The 17,624-nt window shown below is 38.5% G+C and overlaps 1 protein-coding gene across 1 annotated transcript in view; it reads left to right on the forward strand.

Annotated features, from left to right (window-relative positions):
* The window catches only part of LOC129220789 (uncharacterized), a 39,019-nt gene extending 21,648 nt beyond the window's left edge, over window positions 1-17,371 (forward strand). The window contains exons 4-7 of the mRNA XM_054855223.1: window positions 12,433-13,485; window positions 13,563-13,698; window positions 16,383-16,409; window positions 17,241-17,371. Coding sequence (XP_054711198.1) covers window positions 12,433-13,485; window positions 13,563-13,698; window positions 16,383-16,409; window positions 17,241-17,319 — 1,295 coding nt within the window. The 3' untranslated portion in view covers window positions 17,320-17,371. The remainder of the gene's footprint in view (window positions 1-12,432; window positions 13,486-13,562; window positions 13,699-16,382; window positions 16,410-17,240) is intronic.
* The last annotated feature ends 253 nt before the right edge of the window (window positions 17,372-17,624 follow it).

Consider the following 17,624-nt stretch of genomic DNA (forward strand, 5'->3'; position numbering starts at 1 on the left):
AAAAAAGAGGTTTGGGGGAGGAGTTATGACGTCGAATCGCGAAGCAGGGTGCTAACGATATTTCTCGGAATTTCACCCTTACGTTTGCAATAACGAACGAACTTTCCGAACTCGATACTCGAATATTCCTTTATCTCAAAGTTTTCATTGGATCCCAAGCTCTTGAAACTGTTGTGGAAACTTCCCATAACTCGGAACGTTTTAGCCGGTCTCTTGGGACATAGAGTTGTTGCGCATTGACTGTAATAGTAACGCTGCTATGAACCACCCCTTTTGCAAATAAATTCGGAAGTAATCTCGTGGCGCATGCGCCATTTTTTTTAGGCGCGTATGTTCGTAAATTTTACGCCCTTGAAAAGTTCCTGGAAAAAAAAATTTATTTTCCAAGTGCTTGAAAGCCTTGGGAAAAGTATGAGAAGTTTCTTTATTGCTTGAATTCTTTCAAAAATCATTACAAGCAATCTAAAGCATACTTTAAATTGCTTGCCAATTCTTTAAAAAAAATTCATGTGTGCATTTTTCTGAACATAGGTTCGATATGCAGTATCGCGAAAAATTGCTTTCGTGTTTGAGGTTTCAATCCTTTTGCATCTTGTAAATATTTTGATGTTTTTTACAATCGGAAGTTATTTTGACATGTGCTACATTAGAGTAGCTTATTTTTCGTTTAATTTCAATAATTAACGAAGGAATTAGTTTGGAAACCATGACAACATTGAACTTACTCAGACTTCGCGGAGAACTGCTTCTCGTGTTTGAAATTTCAATCCTTTTGCATCTTGTAAATATTTTGATGTTTATGACAATAGGAAGTTATTTTGACATATACTGCTTTAGATTAGCTTATTTTTCGTTTAATTTCAATAATTAACAAGGTAATTATTTTGGAAATCATGGCAACATTGAACTTACTCGGACTTCACGGGAAATTAGTTTTAGTGTTTGAAATTTCAATCTTTTTACATCATGAAAATATTAAAATAGTTTGCCCAATCGAATGTTATTTTCACAAATGCTACCTTATATTAGCATGCTTTATGTTTAATTTAGTAGAAAATAAATAAATTTATTTTATGGGAAATATGCTGAAATTTAACTTGGTTCGTGAAATTTTGCTTATTTGAGCTTTCAATCGTTTTGCATCTAATAAATATTTTTATATTTTTGGCAATTTGAAGTTGTTTTGACATGCTGCATTAGATTAACTCGTTTTAATTTTTATTTAAATAACTAAAAAATTAATATTTTTAAAAATTCAAATTTCTAGTTTTGCAACCTTAACTTGCAAACTTAATTTTAATTATTATTAGCTTATTTTCGGTTATTACTGTTTTTTTATAGAGAGGGGGGTATTAAATGTAAACAATTGAGTGCATTACATTTTAACTTACTGTTTGTATTTAAAACAAAGTTGAATTATAAAATTTTATAAAGGTGAATTTTTGTACATTTTTTTCATTGTCTTGTTGCCTGCTAAAGAAGGAATTAGTCCCCCCCCCCCCCCATAAAAGTTCAAAGCACTCGTGGTCTTGCAATCATGGAGTTTCTTCTTTTTTTTTTAAATCTAAATTTTATGATTCTTGGAAATATACTTTGAATATGAAAATTGCAAAACTAAGCCTCATGTGATCTGCTTCTCTTTGTGATTAAGCATTTCAGACATTTTTAGGAAAACTTTCAATACAGTAAATCTTTTATCAAAGTGTCTCTTGTAGAAAAAGCAGTTTGTTTTCCTATACTTTTCATATTACTTTCTTTAATTTATATGTAAACATTAAATGAAATCTGCATGTAATATTTATAGTGCGAATTTAGGGTAGAACATTGAAAAATATTTTTTTACTCCTGAAAAGTGCTTAAATTTTTTTTCTCCCTAAAGGGTATGAACCCTATGATAAGAGATTAAATTTAAAATTCAAATATAAAATAATTTTATTATAAACTCAGTTGTAGCTTTGTTGAAAACCAAAACAAAATTTTTTGGTTTCAGTGTGAGTCATGAGGAAGTGCAAATTTCTCAGCAAATAGATGCAACTGATGAAGAAAGTTTTTTTGTTTGGTGTATGATAACGCTATACTAAGAAGCATTAAAACACAAAAAAACATAAAAATTATTTTAAACTAAATAAAGATGAAGTTCAGCTTCACCTATCCTTCAGTGAGACTACCAGCATCCCTGGTTCAAGTCAAAATGTATCATTACGTCTATTTAGTTCTAAAGAGGCTGTCTCAAGTGCTGAACTAAGTGCCCCCCCCCCCAATGTTATGCACTCTATCAATGGATAAATAGATCAGTTTCACAGGTGATAAAAGAATTGTATCTCTCATTATTATAGTTAATTAACGAATTAACTTCACGATTTTAGCAACTGACAACTAATTTGCCTTTTGGTGCTTCCATGGGTTTAACTATTAGTGGTCCTCCCAAGGTCCTCTTTTTGATCCTAACTGGTCCTCTTTAGTCCCCTTTTTGATTGAAAATGGTCCTCTTTTACCCTTTTCTGAAGCTAAAATGTGTTGGGAGCCCTGGGTTTGAAACACCGATGGGCAACTGTTCCTGCATTTTTTGACATGTTTTAAAAGGAGTCTTAAAAGCGCAACTTTACTTTAGACAATCTCTAATGAACATAGAGGCAGAGGAAGGGGTTCGGGGTCCCCCTCCCCCTTCAAAGCTGAAGTATTCGGAGCTCTGCTTTAGGTAATCTTTGGGAGACTTAAAAAGGAGGAATTCGAAGGCTTTCTCTCAATAAATGTTAGGAATTAAATTCTTCAAACTTCAGTGATGAAAAGGGGGAACCGTAAATATGTCAAATTTAGTGAACTTAGGCGAAAGAGTTCGGGGAGAAGGGAGTCTCTCTCCTTCGAAAATTTCTCCATGCATTGAAATACTATTTTGGCTATTTTTGAGTGCGTTAAGAGTTGGGGAGCTCGGGGGTCTTTCTCAACATTTTCGAAATTGAAGTCTTAAAACTTTGGGTTGTCTTTGGGGATGTGGGAAGGGGAGTTGCTCTTTCAATAGAAAAATAAATCTTAAACAAACTTATACTGCCTTTGGTGCTCCTGCTTCACATAAGGATAAGGGGCTATTCCGCTGCTCAGCCCGAAATTTTTTTTCTTTCTGAAGTTTTAAGTCTGTTTTTGGCTATCATTGGATGACTTAAATGGGAAGGGAGTTTAAAGATTCTGTCAAGTTCCCAAAATTAAAGTATTAAAACTTTTAGGCGGTCATACGTCACGTATGTAGGTAAAGGGAGTACTGTTCCTTGAAAAAAAAAATTAGAAACTGAAGCTTTAAAAACTCAAATTAAGGCGTTTGTGGTGATCTTAGAGGAATGGGTTCGGGAGTTCTCTTCCGAAATTTTTTTGATGCTGAAATATTTAAAACGCTTCTTTAGGCTGTATTTGACTGCCTTTTGAGGGATATGATTCGGGGGCCCTCCCTGGGGTAAGGATTCAGTTCCCCTATTGTTTTTTTTTTAATTCAATGAATATTGAATAGTGTTCCTCGTTTAAAAAAATTATCTACTTCACTGGGTGCCTCGGTAGCGCAGTAGGCAGCGCGTCAGTCTCATCTACATCACTGGAGCTGTTTTTTTATTGCTAACTTTACCATCTGCTATCTTATAAAAGAATTCTTTTACAAATGAAGACTGTGTAGGGGAGTGGTGCTAGTTACCATAATCGCCCATACCTTCCCCCATCTTTCCTTCTTTTCTGGTTTGTTCGTGCTATCTTGGGTACACTTTCTGATCAGAACTGATTTTGTGGCAAAAGTGAAAATCTTATGTCCCAAGCTTGCTGCAATAAAAATGTTTACGATCGGCAAAAAAGTAATGGCGGTGAGCCCCAAGCGCTTTTACCCTTAGCATCATCCAACATCGTCTAAAATTGCGTTTTTGGAACTTCAATTTCGAAATATTACCGAAGTAGAGTTCTTGGACTCCATCCCTTCAAATGTATTCAAAAAGCATGTATATGATATGAAAGATGGAGTAAAATTTCGTTTTTAATGCTTCAATTTCAAAATCTTCAACGCTACAATTTCGGAACAGCCAGCTTCCCCCTCCCCCCACTCTTTCTCTAATATTTTTAAAGATCGCCCAATATTGTAATTTTGAGACTTTCAGTTTGAAAAATTTCATGTAAGAGAGTCTCTGACCCCTTCCTTTCCCTGAACGTTACTAAAATGGCCTACCATTGCATTTTTTGGACTTCAATTTTAAAAAAAATCTGGGGGAGAGCCCCCAGACCCCCTCCCCTCATTATAGGCGGTTTTTACATTTTTTGGAACGACGATGTCAAAATGCTTAAATATTACAACTTAACTGGGTCCATGTTGTTAGAAAAGACAAGCTTAAAATTCATATTAAACAGATTCTAAAACTGCCAAGGTTAAAATCTACAACATTTATACTAATAAATTTTTCCTTAAGCACGCATGTGTGTGTGTGGGGGGGGGGAGTCACAAGATTTTCCGTCTTGAACACATCACCTAACTTGCACCCATGCCCCATAAACAAATTAAATATCCCCCCCCCCAACATACATCAACAAGAATTATCACATTATTCATTTTATCTAAATTTCAGTTCTAAAACGTCCTCAATAAAACAACCTTAAACAGCATGCCAGATTGTTGGTACTGTCCAAGAAAAAACTATTGGAAAAGTTCATACCCTCGGAAGTCCACACATAAGCACTCGGCACACGAAACATGAAGGCCACATCCACCAATAGGATGAACTGTCGAGTTGAAAAAAAAGCCACGTCCACTCGTAGACGACGGACCGTCCTCTGTCGATGGTCGCTGCATTCCAGGCACACCCATGCCACAGTAGAGGACTCCTCACCCTATGCGGCACAGGAAATCATTTACCTGGTTTCCATGCCAAACAGGAGAACATTCAGCAGTAGAGGATGCACAGTCTATGAGAGGTCACCTCACCCTGATTGGGGACACGCAGTCGAAGAGATGCCTCACCCCGCACCGAACCCGTGCGGTCCGGCCGGCTCGGAACCCGGGACGGGCGGCTTCGGATCCCCCGGTCCCGTTGAGCCTAAGTCTCTCAATACTTCGACTCTTTATTTCTAATTTTATTTTCACAAAACCGCCTTCCAAACATAGGGTACAGTTTCAGAACTCTTCCTGCACTTCTAGCAGGCGAAACGAATTTTAATTTCACATTTCTTTAATAAACTTCCACGTCCCCTGCGTGGACAAATCAACCAGAGCTCACATCGAAACAAACCGTCTGCAGAACGGAAGCAAATCATGGGAGATCGGACGACTTTCTATTTAAACCATCTCGGTTGCATCTCAAGGCAACTCGACACAGTTACTATTTTAACTGTTGCTATTTCAAATTATCTTCTTGACTGCTACCGGCAGAAAGATCCTCGACTCTCGAGGCCCGACGTCGCGTCCGCCGACGGGCGAGACGCGCGATCGACCGGTCGGGCGTTCGGTCGCTCGGGGATTTCTGTACGTTCGCCGGATAATTTACGTCTCTTAAGACCGGGAATCCGTTTTTCTCGGATAGGTTCGAATTTGCGGGTGAGTTTTAAACAATTTAAAAGTACATTCAAGCTTTTTTACGAATCTCTCCGAGAAACCAAAAATAATGGCTTTTGCCAACAAATGTTTTGTGTTGGAATTACTTTTCAATGGAGATTATTTCCCTGAATATAAGTTAGGGCACCCGGGGCCCGTATAAAAAGTTAAACTTCATATTTTTTGACTCATTTTAATTTTTACTTCATACTTTCAAGATCTTAACTCTGCATCTGATTTTGAACATTTTTGCGATTGGAAGTATACATCTAGGGCTAACGGTTGCAAAAAGAAAGGTCTCGCAGGTTAAAACGGAACACCCCGTATATTGTCATTCGAAAATGTTTCGCAATCGAAATAAAGTGAATTATCCCGCAGTCCTGCTAGCTTTTATGATTCGCATAAAAGCTGCATTTTCCGGAGCGACCCGATACTTGTTTTTAACTGTGAATGCTCGTTTTCATTTAAAAGCTTTGTATGCAGATGGAAAGATGAAAAACGGTTTCAAAATTAAATTTTCCTAACAGGCGAGGCTTTTTTAAACTTGCTTTTTGCATCTGAAAAGTTGTGCGGTCTGTAGAGAATTGTGTTACGTAGGTCAGGGTCATAAAGGCATACTACTCTACAAAAATGGTGCAAAAATAAAAATTACGAAATCGAGCTTTTTATGGGGTCCTTGAGTCTTGTACATTGAATTTCGGGAACTATTTTGTGGTCAGTGAGGAAATATATTAAAGCTAACGGAGGCTTAAAGCGATGTGTGTTCGTGGAAAGTGTTGTTAGCTCCAAAAGCAGTGTGCAGTATTTGAATGTGAATCATTTTGTTTGACAAGTAAAAGGCACGAACTTTCTCGAGTCAAGAAGCGACCTCCATTTTATTTTAACATCTTAATATATATATTTCTTCTGTATGGACATTTGTCGCCATAAGGCTTTTAAACGGCTGGATCGATTTTGATCAAATTTTTTGTGTGTCATTAAGTTGCGTGAAGCATGGTTTACATTGGAGTGTGACGGATCGAATCAGAAATGTTTTCTTAATTAATTTAAACATTGGATGGTTATATCTCCGAAATGAATAATATTTATTTTAACCTATTCTTGAGCAAGAACTGAAATAAATACCGTAAAATCCCGAAAGTAACCCCCCTATCGATTATAGCCCCCCCTTTTTTTGTGGAAAGTGAAATTACTTTAAAATCCTGAATATACCCCCCCCCCCTCACCCTTACCTGAAAATATTCCGATCGTCTTCATTTGCCACTCCCTCCAAAAAAAGGATAACATTTTCTGCTTTATTTGGAAAACATTTACAAAGGTTTAGTTTCCTTTTTTTTTCCTAAGTATTACAAAAGAAATTTATACGATTGTACTGCTTTTTATTCATTTTGGAAGGAGCATTTTTGTTCTGATTTGTGAAACTGAACGATCTTCAGCACGGCTCCATTTTAAAAATGTGTTGCTTAAAAAGTAGCGCGAAACTTAAAAATAACCTTTTTTTAAAGGAGAAATAATGCAATTGAACGAGTTTAGGATCATCAGAAAAGTACACTTTACTAAATCGAGTAAGAGATTTGTCTGTGTTTGCGTTCGCGAACTTTGTAAAGCTCAGTTTTCGAAATTACGATCTTCGTAACGAATTTGCGGCCGTGATTGCGATTTTTGCTTCTATTCTGAAACAGGAACATTAAGATTTTGCTTCTTTTACTGTAGCCTTATTACGTTCAGTACATAATGAATTTTCAAGCAATAAATTATAGCAAAATCCTTTCTTTCGAAAAAAAATGGCTCCCTCATGCAATTTATTACTGCTAGAAAATCATGACAGGTTTTTATTAATTAATTTCTCTCTCTTCACTAATATTAACTCTTATTTACTTATTATTTCTTTTCTGTACTCTAAAATTAATACTACTAAAAACAATCATTTTGACTGCTTTTGCAGAAAAATCTCGATTATAACCCCCCCACCCTTCTGAAATCAACAAGTTTTGTTTTGAAAATAAGGGGGGTTACTTTCAGTATTTTACGGTATTTAACCCGTTGCCAAAGGATAAGTCAATTGACAATAGGTAAAACATAGAGAGAGTGAAGCCTTCATTTCTCTCTTGAAAGCAATGATTTTAGGTCCCGAGATATACTATTTTAAAGTCAAGTACTGGAAGAAATCGGGTTTCTTTCACAAACCGAAAGTACTGTACCTAACAACATCTGTTTCTCGGCTCACAAATCCAAGTTTTGGCACCAATGGCAAGAATACTTTAAGGATTATCAAACTAATCAGTACATTATTAAAGGAAAAGATGATGGAATTTAGAGGCACATTAAATTTTATTTTCGTCCATATAAATTACAACAGTGTAGTTCTGTACACGAAAGATCAGTGCTGTGGAAGATTTTTATTTAGGCAGAAAGAACAAATTTGGCAATATATGGAGTACGCAGAGAATGATAGCAAATGAGAATGCTCAGCGAGAGAGCGAAATTTCGTTCAAAAGATTGAACCGCTAATCAGGCGGAGTTGGCTTCGCTCACTGATCGGCTGGATTACAGTAACGTGGTGGCTTGCCGACTTTTGCCATAAACAATAGAGTTGCGGGATTATTTGTTTTCATTTTATAGCTACTGTTAGTGTAATTTTTGCTTATTTCGCAAAATATTTTAAATCACAAAGAATTGTTTATGGTTTTTAAACAGTTCATGTAAAGTTGAAGAATGTTTATTTTATATTGTGAGGGGGGAGGTGAGTGGTTTTCGCTTATTCAGGGAACTATTTTTACCTTTATTATTTTTTCAAATGATCCTTTCGATTGTTTTCTTTTTCATATGGAGGACGTTGCAGCGGGATTTGCCGTTTGTTATAGATGGGTAGTTATTTTTTTACACTTACTATCTGAGGACAATTCTTATCCTTTGAGAATGGCTGAAGGAACAAATCATCTTTACTAATAATAAAGCTCAAAGTCTGTCTGTCTGGAGGATGTCTGTAGGATGTCTGGATCTCTGTGACGCGTATAGCGCCTAGACCATTCAGCCGATTTTCATGAAAGTTGGCACAAAGTTAGTTTGTAGCATGGGGGTGTGCACCTCGAAGTGATTTTTCGAAAATTCGATTTTGTTCTTTTTCTATTTCAATTTTAAGAACATTTCCTGGAGCAAAATTATCGTAGGATGGACGAGTAAATTACGAAATTATCATGAAGTGGAATGGGAGAGCGAATGAGCATAGCCAATTGGCGAAAAATTCGTCATCCATTATCTGTAAATATACAGGCGAATCGAATGACCTTTTGATTTTCAACTACGGGCAAAGCCGTGCGGGTACCACTAGTAAAATTTATAAAGATCTTTCAAGTACACGAGAAAAAAATTAATAAAACAGCTGCTCTGTGGGCGTTAGATGAATCAAGTTGTAATAAATATACGCATTCTGACACCAAGCAGCTTAAAACATTTCCTTTTTACATATTTTTGTCAACAAAAAGGTCCAAACACTCGATAGTTTATTGAAATTTTTCAACTTTTCAATTGACAAAGTTTGAACAGAACAACGTCTAGTAGATATTATATGTATATAAAGTGAAATTAACACAAAATCAAATAAAGTGTAAAACAGTGTTGCCACTCTTTGGCTACTTAATAGCTTGAAATTAAAACTAGATTTTCGAAGAGCACATTGGTTTAAAACAGGGCTTCCCAAACTTTACTACCCTTTTCATAGACTGGTATTTAGTGTTGATTCCTCTCATTAGAGTACAGATCTTTGTAGTTATACATTAATGCATTAAAATTAATTACATTAACCATTACTAATTAGAGGGGCAAAAAACGGTTCAACCACCTGGTCTTCAATTGGTAAAAGAATTTTGAACTTTTTTTCCTGAAGTTTGCGGTCGATCCCCTACTATGGGTAGGCAGATATAAAAGAGGTCCGCGGTTTGGGAAACTCTGGTCTAAATCATCGACGAAATACAGAAGTCGGGGAATTTTCGAGATTGAAATTTTTCAAAGGTGAAGTCCAAAAATGTTGCAAAAATCAAATTTGAGAATTTTTTCAACATTTATCGCTTTTCCTAAAACTTTCATGGTAATACATCTGGTTAATTAGTTATTAAGTTACTTTAATATTTTTTTTTCTGAGTATTTATTTATTTCATTTATTACAAATGATTTGTAATTCAGTAAATATGTACTAAATTATTGCTAGTCACAAATTTCTTAAAATACTACTACCTTTAAAAAAGTAATAAGTTTTAGATTCATTATTTATTTAGAAAATGAAGTATTTAAATTTAAAATTTTCGATAGGAAAAATAAACTAAAATCAAGCTTTAATGCTTACTGTTAAATGTTACTGTTCACCAGTAGTTTTACGTCATTTTTGCTGCATGTTTAAAGTTTCTTTTGTTTTGAAAAATCATTTTGAAACTAAAACTTTTCTTCGTCATCCATTCATCGACAATCATTGAAAAATGATTGTGTGTCACATCAGATTTTTCTGAGAAGAAATAATAAATTAGTTTTCATGCAAATTCTTACCTATCTAAAAATTTTGTATAATTTATTGGAATTCAGAAGATATTTGCAAACATTTTGAATCTACAAATATTAGTCCTTGCCAAAGGTTGTGTAGCAAACTAATTAGGTTAAAACTGTAATAGCTTGTGAAAAGTTTTTTTTTGGAGAAAAATTGCATCCCGTGATGGGTAGAGTTTGATAGTTGCTTCATTTCACACTAACATTTTCTTAACTAATAATTAAGGTTTTCTTTGTTTTTAGTTTGAGACTTAAACTTTGAATATTCAGCTAAGAACTTTCAATTTACCGAATAAGTGGACTAGATATTTTGTCCATGGTGGACGAAATAGAACAACCCTGACTTGAGGGCTCCCTATCTCCCAGAGAGCGATGCCGCCAAATACTAGAAAAATCCGCAAGAATGATATTCTCAAATCATTACCCCCCTTCTAAAAGTTTCAATGATGCAGTTTGCACCTTCTGGAAATTTTTAAATTTCGTTTTTAGAAAAAAGGTTTTTTTTGTGCAAAATTATTTGATTTTTTATACTGTTAGGGTTACGGCACCAGTAACAGACAAGGGTCCAGTAACAGACAGTCGCAAGTTTGAATTTAAGAATTAATTTAAGGCAGAAATACACCGCCAGCTCAGTCAATTCCAGCCGAGGACTGCAGTTTCGTGCTGGTTAGCACTCATCTGCCTTAGCCCTGGCTATAGGGTGGTAACTTACTGAATAAAACTGATGTTGCTGCAACTCATGAATGTAGTGCAACCATAACTGGAGTGAATTTCATGAGCCAGTTGCTACTCACGAGGCAGTGGTGGAAGGTTATGGACAGCTATCAAGAGGTCAGCTGGTGTTTCATGTCCATTTCAATTTAAAAAGGTTTTACGTCTAAAAATGAAGAGCTTTTGCACATTTTGGAGAGAAAAGGGGGAATTCTGTCCATGACTCATCCTTTCCTCATCCTACCTGTTGCTGAATGTCATCAGAATCTTCCGTGTCCGTTACTGGGGGGTGGGACTTTTTTTCGAAACGGAGCAAAGAAAAATAGAATGAACTCGTTCCGAGGATCTAGAAGCAGCCAAATGTTAGATGATATGTCGTTGCATGAGAGATAAATACTGTCTGGCCACGGATTGTATGGAAAGACAAGCATCCGTTTTACAACCGGAAATCTACGAATCTATTATTTTTTACCGATGTCAGCTTTTGCACAAGCAGAGTCTCACTCAAATGAGCGGAATACGCTCATCAAATTTTTACTTTTCCCCACTTATTCACATAGAATCGTCTTACCTATACTTTTGAAAATTCCGTGCAATCCGTGGTTGGACAGTAATTTTAGATGTCTATATCGCAAAAAGATGTGCCACTGAGCAAAGAGGCCTCATCTTGCTGTACCGGACTTTGAAAATCTTGGTGTCGCAGAAACGAGGTTCGATTGTATATGAGTTAAACTCACAACTTTTAGTCAAAATGTGTACCAAATTAGCTTTGCATTGTATTGCTGAACATGCCAAAGAAAGCCTATTTTTTTTGTCAGTGCCCCAAAGTTTGTAACATTTTTTAATTTTTAGTCAGTATTTTATAAATTTTGGTCAGTAAAGTCAGTACTTTTGAGCCCCCAAACAGTTTTGCCCCTGCCTATGGTCAAAGATTCAACCGTCTGTCTTAATTCGAAAAAAGTTACAATCGAATTGAGAGAAGTTCAAAAAATCTCTTCTCCGTTCAAGTAGTCACTGTGTTATTTTGTGTTGCCAAGGTTGTGCTTTTTAAATCCTTTGTCTCTTTCTTTCTTGTTTTAATTTCTTTGAACATTTTATTTTGTTGCGATCCACAGCCCTGCTATGTTAATTATAATAGGGAAAATGCCTTGGGGTGGGGAGGGTGCTAGAAAGGAGCAAATGAATCCTCCTTTTTATGCCAAGGGAAATTTACATTCTAAGAGCTTTTATTCATTTTTACAGCACAAGCAGAGCCGCGCAGGTACACAGCGAGTTGTATTATGTATTGTGATGGTTCCTTGCAGACAACCACGTAATAAATAACTTTTCATTTATTTTCTGTTTTATTTTTATTAAATTTACATGTAAGGAAAATATCAACTTAAACATCTTTATATTTTTTTATATGTAAGTTTATTGCATAAAGAAAGCGCAGGAAAGAAACATTAAAATTTAAAAGTGAAACATTTTCTCTCATTTTTTAAAGTTTTAAGTTATGTTTCTCGTTTTTACACTCGAGTGAAGTGAAAGTGTAAGAAATTCATTTGCAATGCGAAAAAAATGTATGAAAATGCGTTTGAGAACTCGAGTCATTTTGAGTGCGTTTCTTGAATCTCTCCCTCTCTCTGTTCCAGGCGACAAGCAGCTGACGGACGTGAACGGGAACCCCTTCTCCAAGTCTCGGCAGACGGCGGGGCTGGCCTCCCTGGTCTCCTCCTCCCTGATGGACTACGGGGGCGGCCTGCCCTCCGAGGGTGGCAAGAACCGGAAGAACAAGCGCACGCGCCAGACGGCCGACAAGGGCGTGCTGTCCGAGAGCATCGAGGGACACCGGGGGGAGGAGGACATCGACGCCCTGCTCCGCTTCATCAACTCCTCCGACAAGAAGGGCGGCAAGAAGAAGGGCCTCAAGCACCACAAGGGCGGCAAGAAGAAGGAGGCGCACTCCCGCTCCAGCTCCACAGAGAACCTGGCATCGGACGCCAGCGAGGAGGCCAAGGCCGACACGGAGGGAGGCAAGGAGGACTCGGGCGAGGAGTCCGGTGCCGGGAGCCCCCCCGGGCGGTCCGGCTTCGCGGCGGATTTCTACTCGACGGCGGACGTGTCCTCCCAGACGGTGGAGGAGTCGGGCGGCTTCCTGATCGTGAAGAAGAAGCAGCGGAAAAAACACCAGGGCAAGCGCTCCGACGCATACCGGTGGCGCATGGCGCAGACCCAGTGCAAGAAGGGCGGCATCATGCTGCCGCTGGCGGAGAGCAAGTGCGGGAAGCAGGACTCCCGCCGCAAGTCCACCAGCTCGGTGCCCCACTCGGACCACTCCTCGGCCGACAACTCGGACCTGGACAGCGTGCACTCGCTGCCGGTGCGGGGCTCGGCCCCCCACCCAGAGCAGCCGCGGCACCCCCACACCACGCCGTCTTCCTCGTCCTCCACCCCCGGCGCCTCCTACGCGGACATCGCGCGGATGCCCATCTCCCGGCCGCCCTTCGCGGCCAGGCAGTGCAACGGCGGGGAGGGGCCCCCGCGGCGCCGGTCGGAGCCCCCCGCCGCCCCCACGGAGATGCGGGTGCGGTCGTGCTCCGCGTCGACGCGGGAGACGGACACGCAGACGGAGCCGTGCCCCTCGGGCGACTGCGAAAGGACAGAGGCCGCCTGCGCCTGCTCCGCCCGGCAGAGGCGGAGGGGCGGCGAGGTGCCGCCCGTGATCATGGACGGGACGGCGGACCCGTGCTCGGGCGTGTCGTTCGGGTTCGGGATCGAGGAGGTGCTGGAGATGGCGCCGCCCCCCGGCCGCTGCCGGACCGTGTGCTACGGGACCGGCAGGAACTTGTGTTACTCCGAGACCAAAGTGAACGCCAAGAGGTTCAACCTCTCGGAAATAGCCAGCTTCTTCGGGAAAGGTGAGCCCATTCCATTCTTCCTCCACGCTCGATTTTCTGTTCACGCCGCCCGCCCGGGGCGCCATTGTGATTTGAGGTCCTCGTTGAAAATGAAAAAAAATCACCATTTTTGGGGTTCAAATTGTGGGATGGTTCAATGTAGGGCCCCTATATATACAATCCAACGCTTCAGCTTACGATCAGCCTTTTTGAATCAGAGCGCGTGTTTGAGTGGTTGTCTTTTCTGGCGAGTTATCGCGTTGGTGATTGTTCACTGTAAGCAATTATTAGGGGCATGTGAATTGTTTATAAAATAAAATATTATTTTCTGCAAATATGGCAAAATCCGAAACTTTGCTGTGGTAACCCAAGCAGTGCAACGATGAAAAATCCGATCCAAAATGGCTGAACTTAAGCCGATGCGTCGGCCTATCTATATAGTGGCTGTAGTTCGATGGAGCCGACGGAAAAGGGCTCTCTCGTTGTGCCGCAGTCTATCGTTAAACCAGATAGAAAAGGTCTTGCTCCATTGTGATTTGAAGAACTTGGGAATTGTTTCATAAATCCGTGGTTTTGAGGATCGAGGGAGACTCTTCGGAGGGCTGGTGGTTCATTTGTTGAACTTCTGAAGGGCAAGTCGTAAAAGTTTTTCGAATGTCGTGGAGAATAAGTTTATTGATTTTATAGTCGAAAATGTAGTTGAATCTTTTTCAAAAAATTGGATTGAATGCCTCTGGGGGTTTAGGGAAAGAAAATGGTTGACTGTTTTAAATGGTTGACACTCATTAAAATTTATAAAATATCAAAATATTCTAACTTTTGAATCAGGATGATTTTAACATGAAATTTGAGGGATAGAGTCGAGGGGAAGAGATGCCTTTTGTCGTGCCATTCTCTATCCTCCTGCGTTCGATGAAGTTAAAGGAACCAAAGTGATTTTAATTCAGAAAATAGGGTGGGGAGGTGGTGGATGGAGAAAAAATTATAAAATGTGGCGGCTGTGTCGAAAGGAACGAGCAATCAAAGTAGCCTAAAAGTTACATTAAAATAAGATAAATTATGCTAAAACTTCAAATTAAGCCATTGAAATATAAAATAATCCTCCAAATATTTTTGAGAAAGCAGTAATTTTGTTCGATGTAAAGTTCTGTTTAGAATGTGAAGTTAAAGTATGAGGAGCAAAAACCACAACAGCTAACCACACAGTATGTACTAAATGTATTTTCTTTGAAGAAAAGATAGGTGCCAAAAGTTATAAATCCTAAAGCGTTTTATGCCATGTTTTGAATGAGACGAAGGACAAAACGAGTAATCGAGCCATATCCCCCAGAAGTTTTTACAAATTGAAGTCTTCGAATACACAGTTTTAGTCGATTCTTGGGGAACTTTCAGCCTCTTCCTCGGAAGAATTTTTCAAAATTCTCATTTTCAGGCTATTTATAAAAAAATATGTTTTCAGTCTATGATCGGGCCACGAAAAATATGCTCCCGGGCCTTAGGTAGGATGACACAAATCTCAGTTGCGTATGTCCATCAGAATCGAACCATTTTTTGAGCGGTTCACTTCCACGAGATTCTGGTTCAGAGAGTTAAATGTCTGAGAACAGCGTCTAAATTTCGTAGACTGTTCTTGCATTTGCTGCAAAATGGTGCCCTACCGAAAATGTATCGACTTCACATTCGATCATGAAAAGTTATGAGCTGGAGTCAGGGAAATTCATGGATTTTAAAACTCTAAATAGAGCAGATACTGTGTGGTTGAAATTTCAATGGTCATTAAAAAAAAATAAATATTGAAAAGAGCTTGGGATGTGTATGCATATGGTATGCAAAACTTTCTTTACTGCTAAATCTTGGTTCAAAAGTGTCCTTTCAATTGAATTAAAGTGCCCAACTCCACTGTTTTGCATTTTTACCCTTAAGTTTCGAAAACGTGGAGGCACAGAATGTCAAAAATTGCCGTGGGGTTGTTTAAAGTCTCAATCTTTTTGCATCCTGTAGTTTTATATATATATATATATATATATATATATATATTTTTTAACAGTACAAGTTGATTTAACTTATGTTGTTTTAAATTGGCTTGTTTTTGTTTATTATTTTACTAATTATTTTAGTTTTTCAACCTAATTTTAGTCCTTTTCAATTCATCAGGATGATTGTTTCAGGGAAAATGGTGAATTTGAAACATACCCCCGAAAATTTTCATAATCATTCAGCTCAAAAGTGTCTGAGGAAGAAAGCCTTTAGATTGGGTGATATTTTGAATTTCTTTGTAATTCATTTCTAAATGGTCTGATGCTGCCGAATGTCTTGAACTGATTTTTTTTTCTTTCAGAATTCAGATGCACGTATCATGCATTAAAGAATTTGAGAACATCACAGACGGGGGGGGGGGGGGGGGGGGGGAGGATAAAATATCAAAATTAATTTGTATAACTAAAAATTTCTTTTAATTATTTCAGGCAAGTCATCAGATAAATGCTACTTTTTTTAGGGCTTTTTAAATTTCTCAGACTTATTTCTTTTGCATCTTTTTAGACTACTTATCCTATTTTTACAGCATTTTTCCTGTGACCCACCCTTTTTTAATTTATTTGTAACATAAATGTTGAAATGTGTTTCTCTTTTTGTGAAGCATTTAAAGTTTCATTGTTCTGCTTTTCATTTATTAGTTGTACTCATTATTTTCTTTTTTCTTGCAGAATTTCAATGTATAGAAAGAGAAATAGGTTAGTATGATCTTGGTGTTGTTTAAATTTTTGAAGTTCTCTAGGCTTACAAATAACGTGTTATCAAAATTTAGCCAATTCGGAAGTATGCATGGTCTGACTTTTATTCAATGAATTCGCAAAATCTAGCGAGAAAGTTCATTAATTTCCTTTTTTTTAAAATTTAGCTTGCGAGTCAAATTTAAAAAAATTGACTTTTAACGCAAAAGATAGTAGCACAATCCATGTACAAGGAGGAGTATTGAAAGCAGAGAGGGGAAATTCGTTTTGCGGCAAAAGAATTAGATAACGAGTAAGTTTTGTGCTCCAATAAGAAGGGTTTAGTGAGTTTAACCAATGACAGGTCTCCTTGATATCACGTGGTCTGTTTACCGAAGGAGCCTGTGCACCCCATCCAAAATAAAACTTAAAAGCAATAATGAGAAACAAGCAAAAAAAAAAAGAGAGAGAAAGCGTATGTTGCAAGACTTTAGTATTACAACATTATTTTTTTTATTTATGTCTGTTAGCATTATAATTGTCTTTTTGGATGGCTGGTTTTAAAGTTATCCCTGGTAATCCATTGCCATAGACTGACGAAAAATCATCCGAAAATGCAGTTTATGATGTTAAAAAGTGAACGCAGCTTAAATCTGCGTTTTGTTCTTAATTTTAAAATTATCTTTAAAAAATTGCTATCTAAGATATATAAATCTTCTTTAATTTATATCGTTTGGCGAATCATCGCTTGGTGTCGGGCGCAATCGCTCGGCGACTTTCGCTCGAGCCCGGCTGACGGAAAAGTTCCCTTCCTCCCCTCCTGAATGTGACTCGTGCTTTCTCTCGTTGCAGGTGTGAGCCGGACGAATTCCAGGGTGGTGTACTACGCCGAGGACGCATAGTTCCCGTCTGCCGGGGGCCAGCCCCCTAGTACTGTGATTTATGACTATAAATGGATAGTTGTCGTTCTAGTTGAGAGAGACGTCCCCCCCGGGACGGGAAGCGGACGAGATGCACTATTTATTGGGAGTTTCCAGGATTCCACTGCGTTTTGGTGACGGTCCCCCCCATCCTCCCGGGAGGTGGAGGTTCGGCGTCGCTCGACGCGCGGGTCGGAGACGCGACCGCCCGGACTCCGGACGTGACCGACTTTTCCCACGATCGCGGTGCGGATCGTCGCCGTTTTTCTCTCCTCATGCTTTCCTTATAAATTTCAGTGGAACTTTTGGTGCTTTT

The sequence above is a fragment of the Uloborus diversus genome, chromosome 1, assembly GCF_026930045.1.
Source record: "Uloborus diversus isolate 005 chromosome 1, Udiv.v.3.1, whole genome shotgun sequence".
Classification (NCBI taxonomy): domain Eukaryota; kingdom Metazoa; phylum Arthropoda; class Arachnida; order Araneae; family Uloboridae; genus Uloborus; species Uloborus diversus.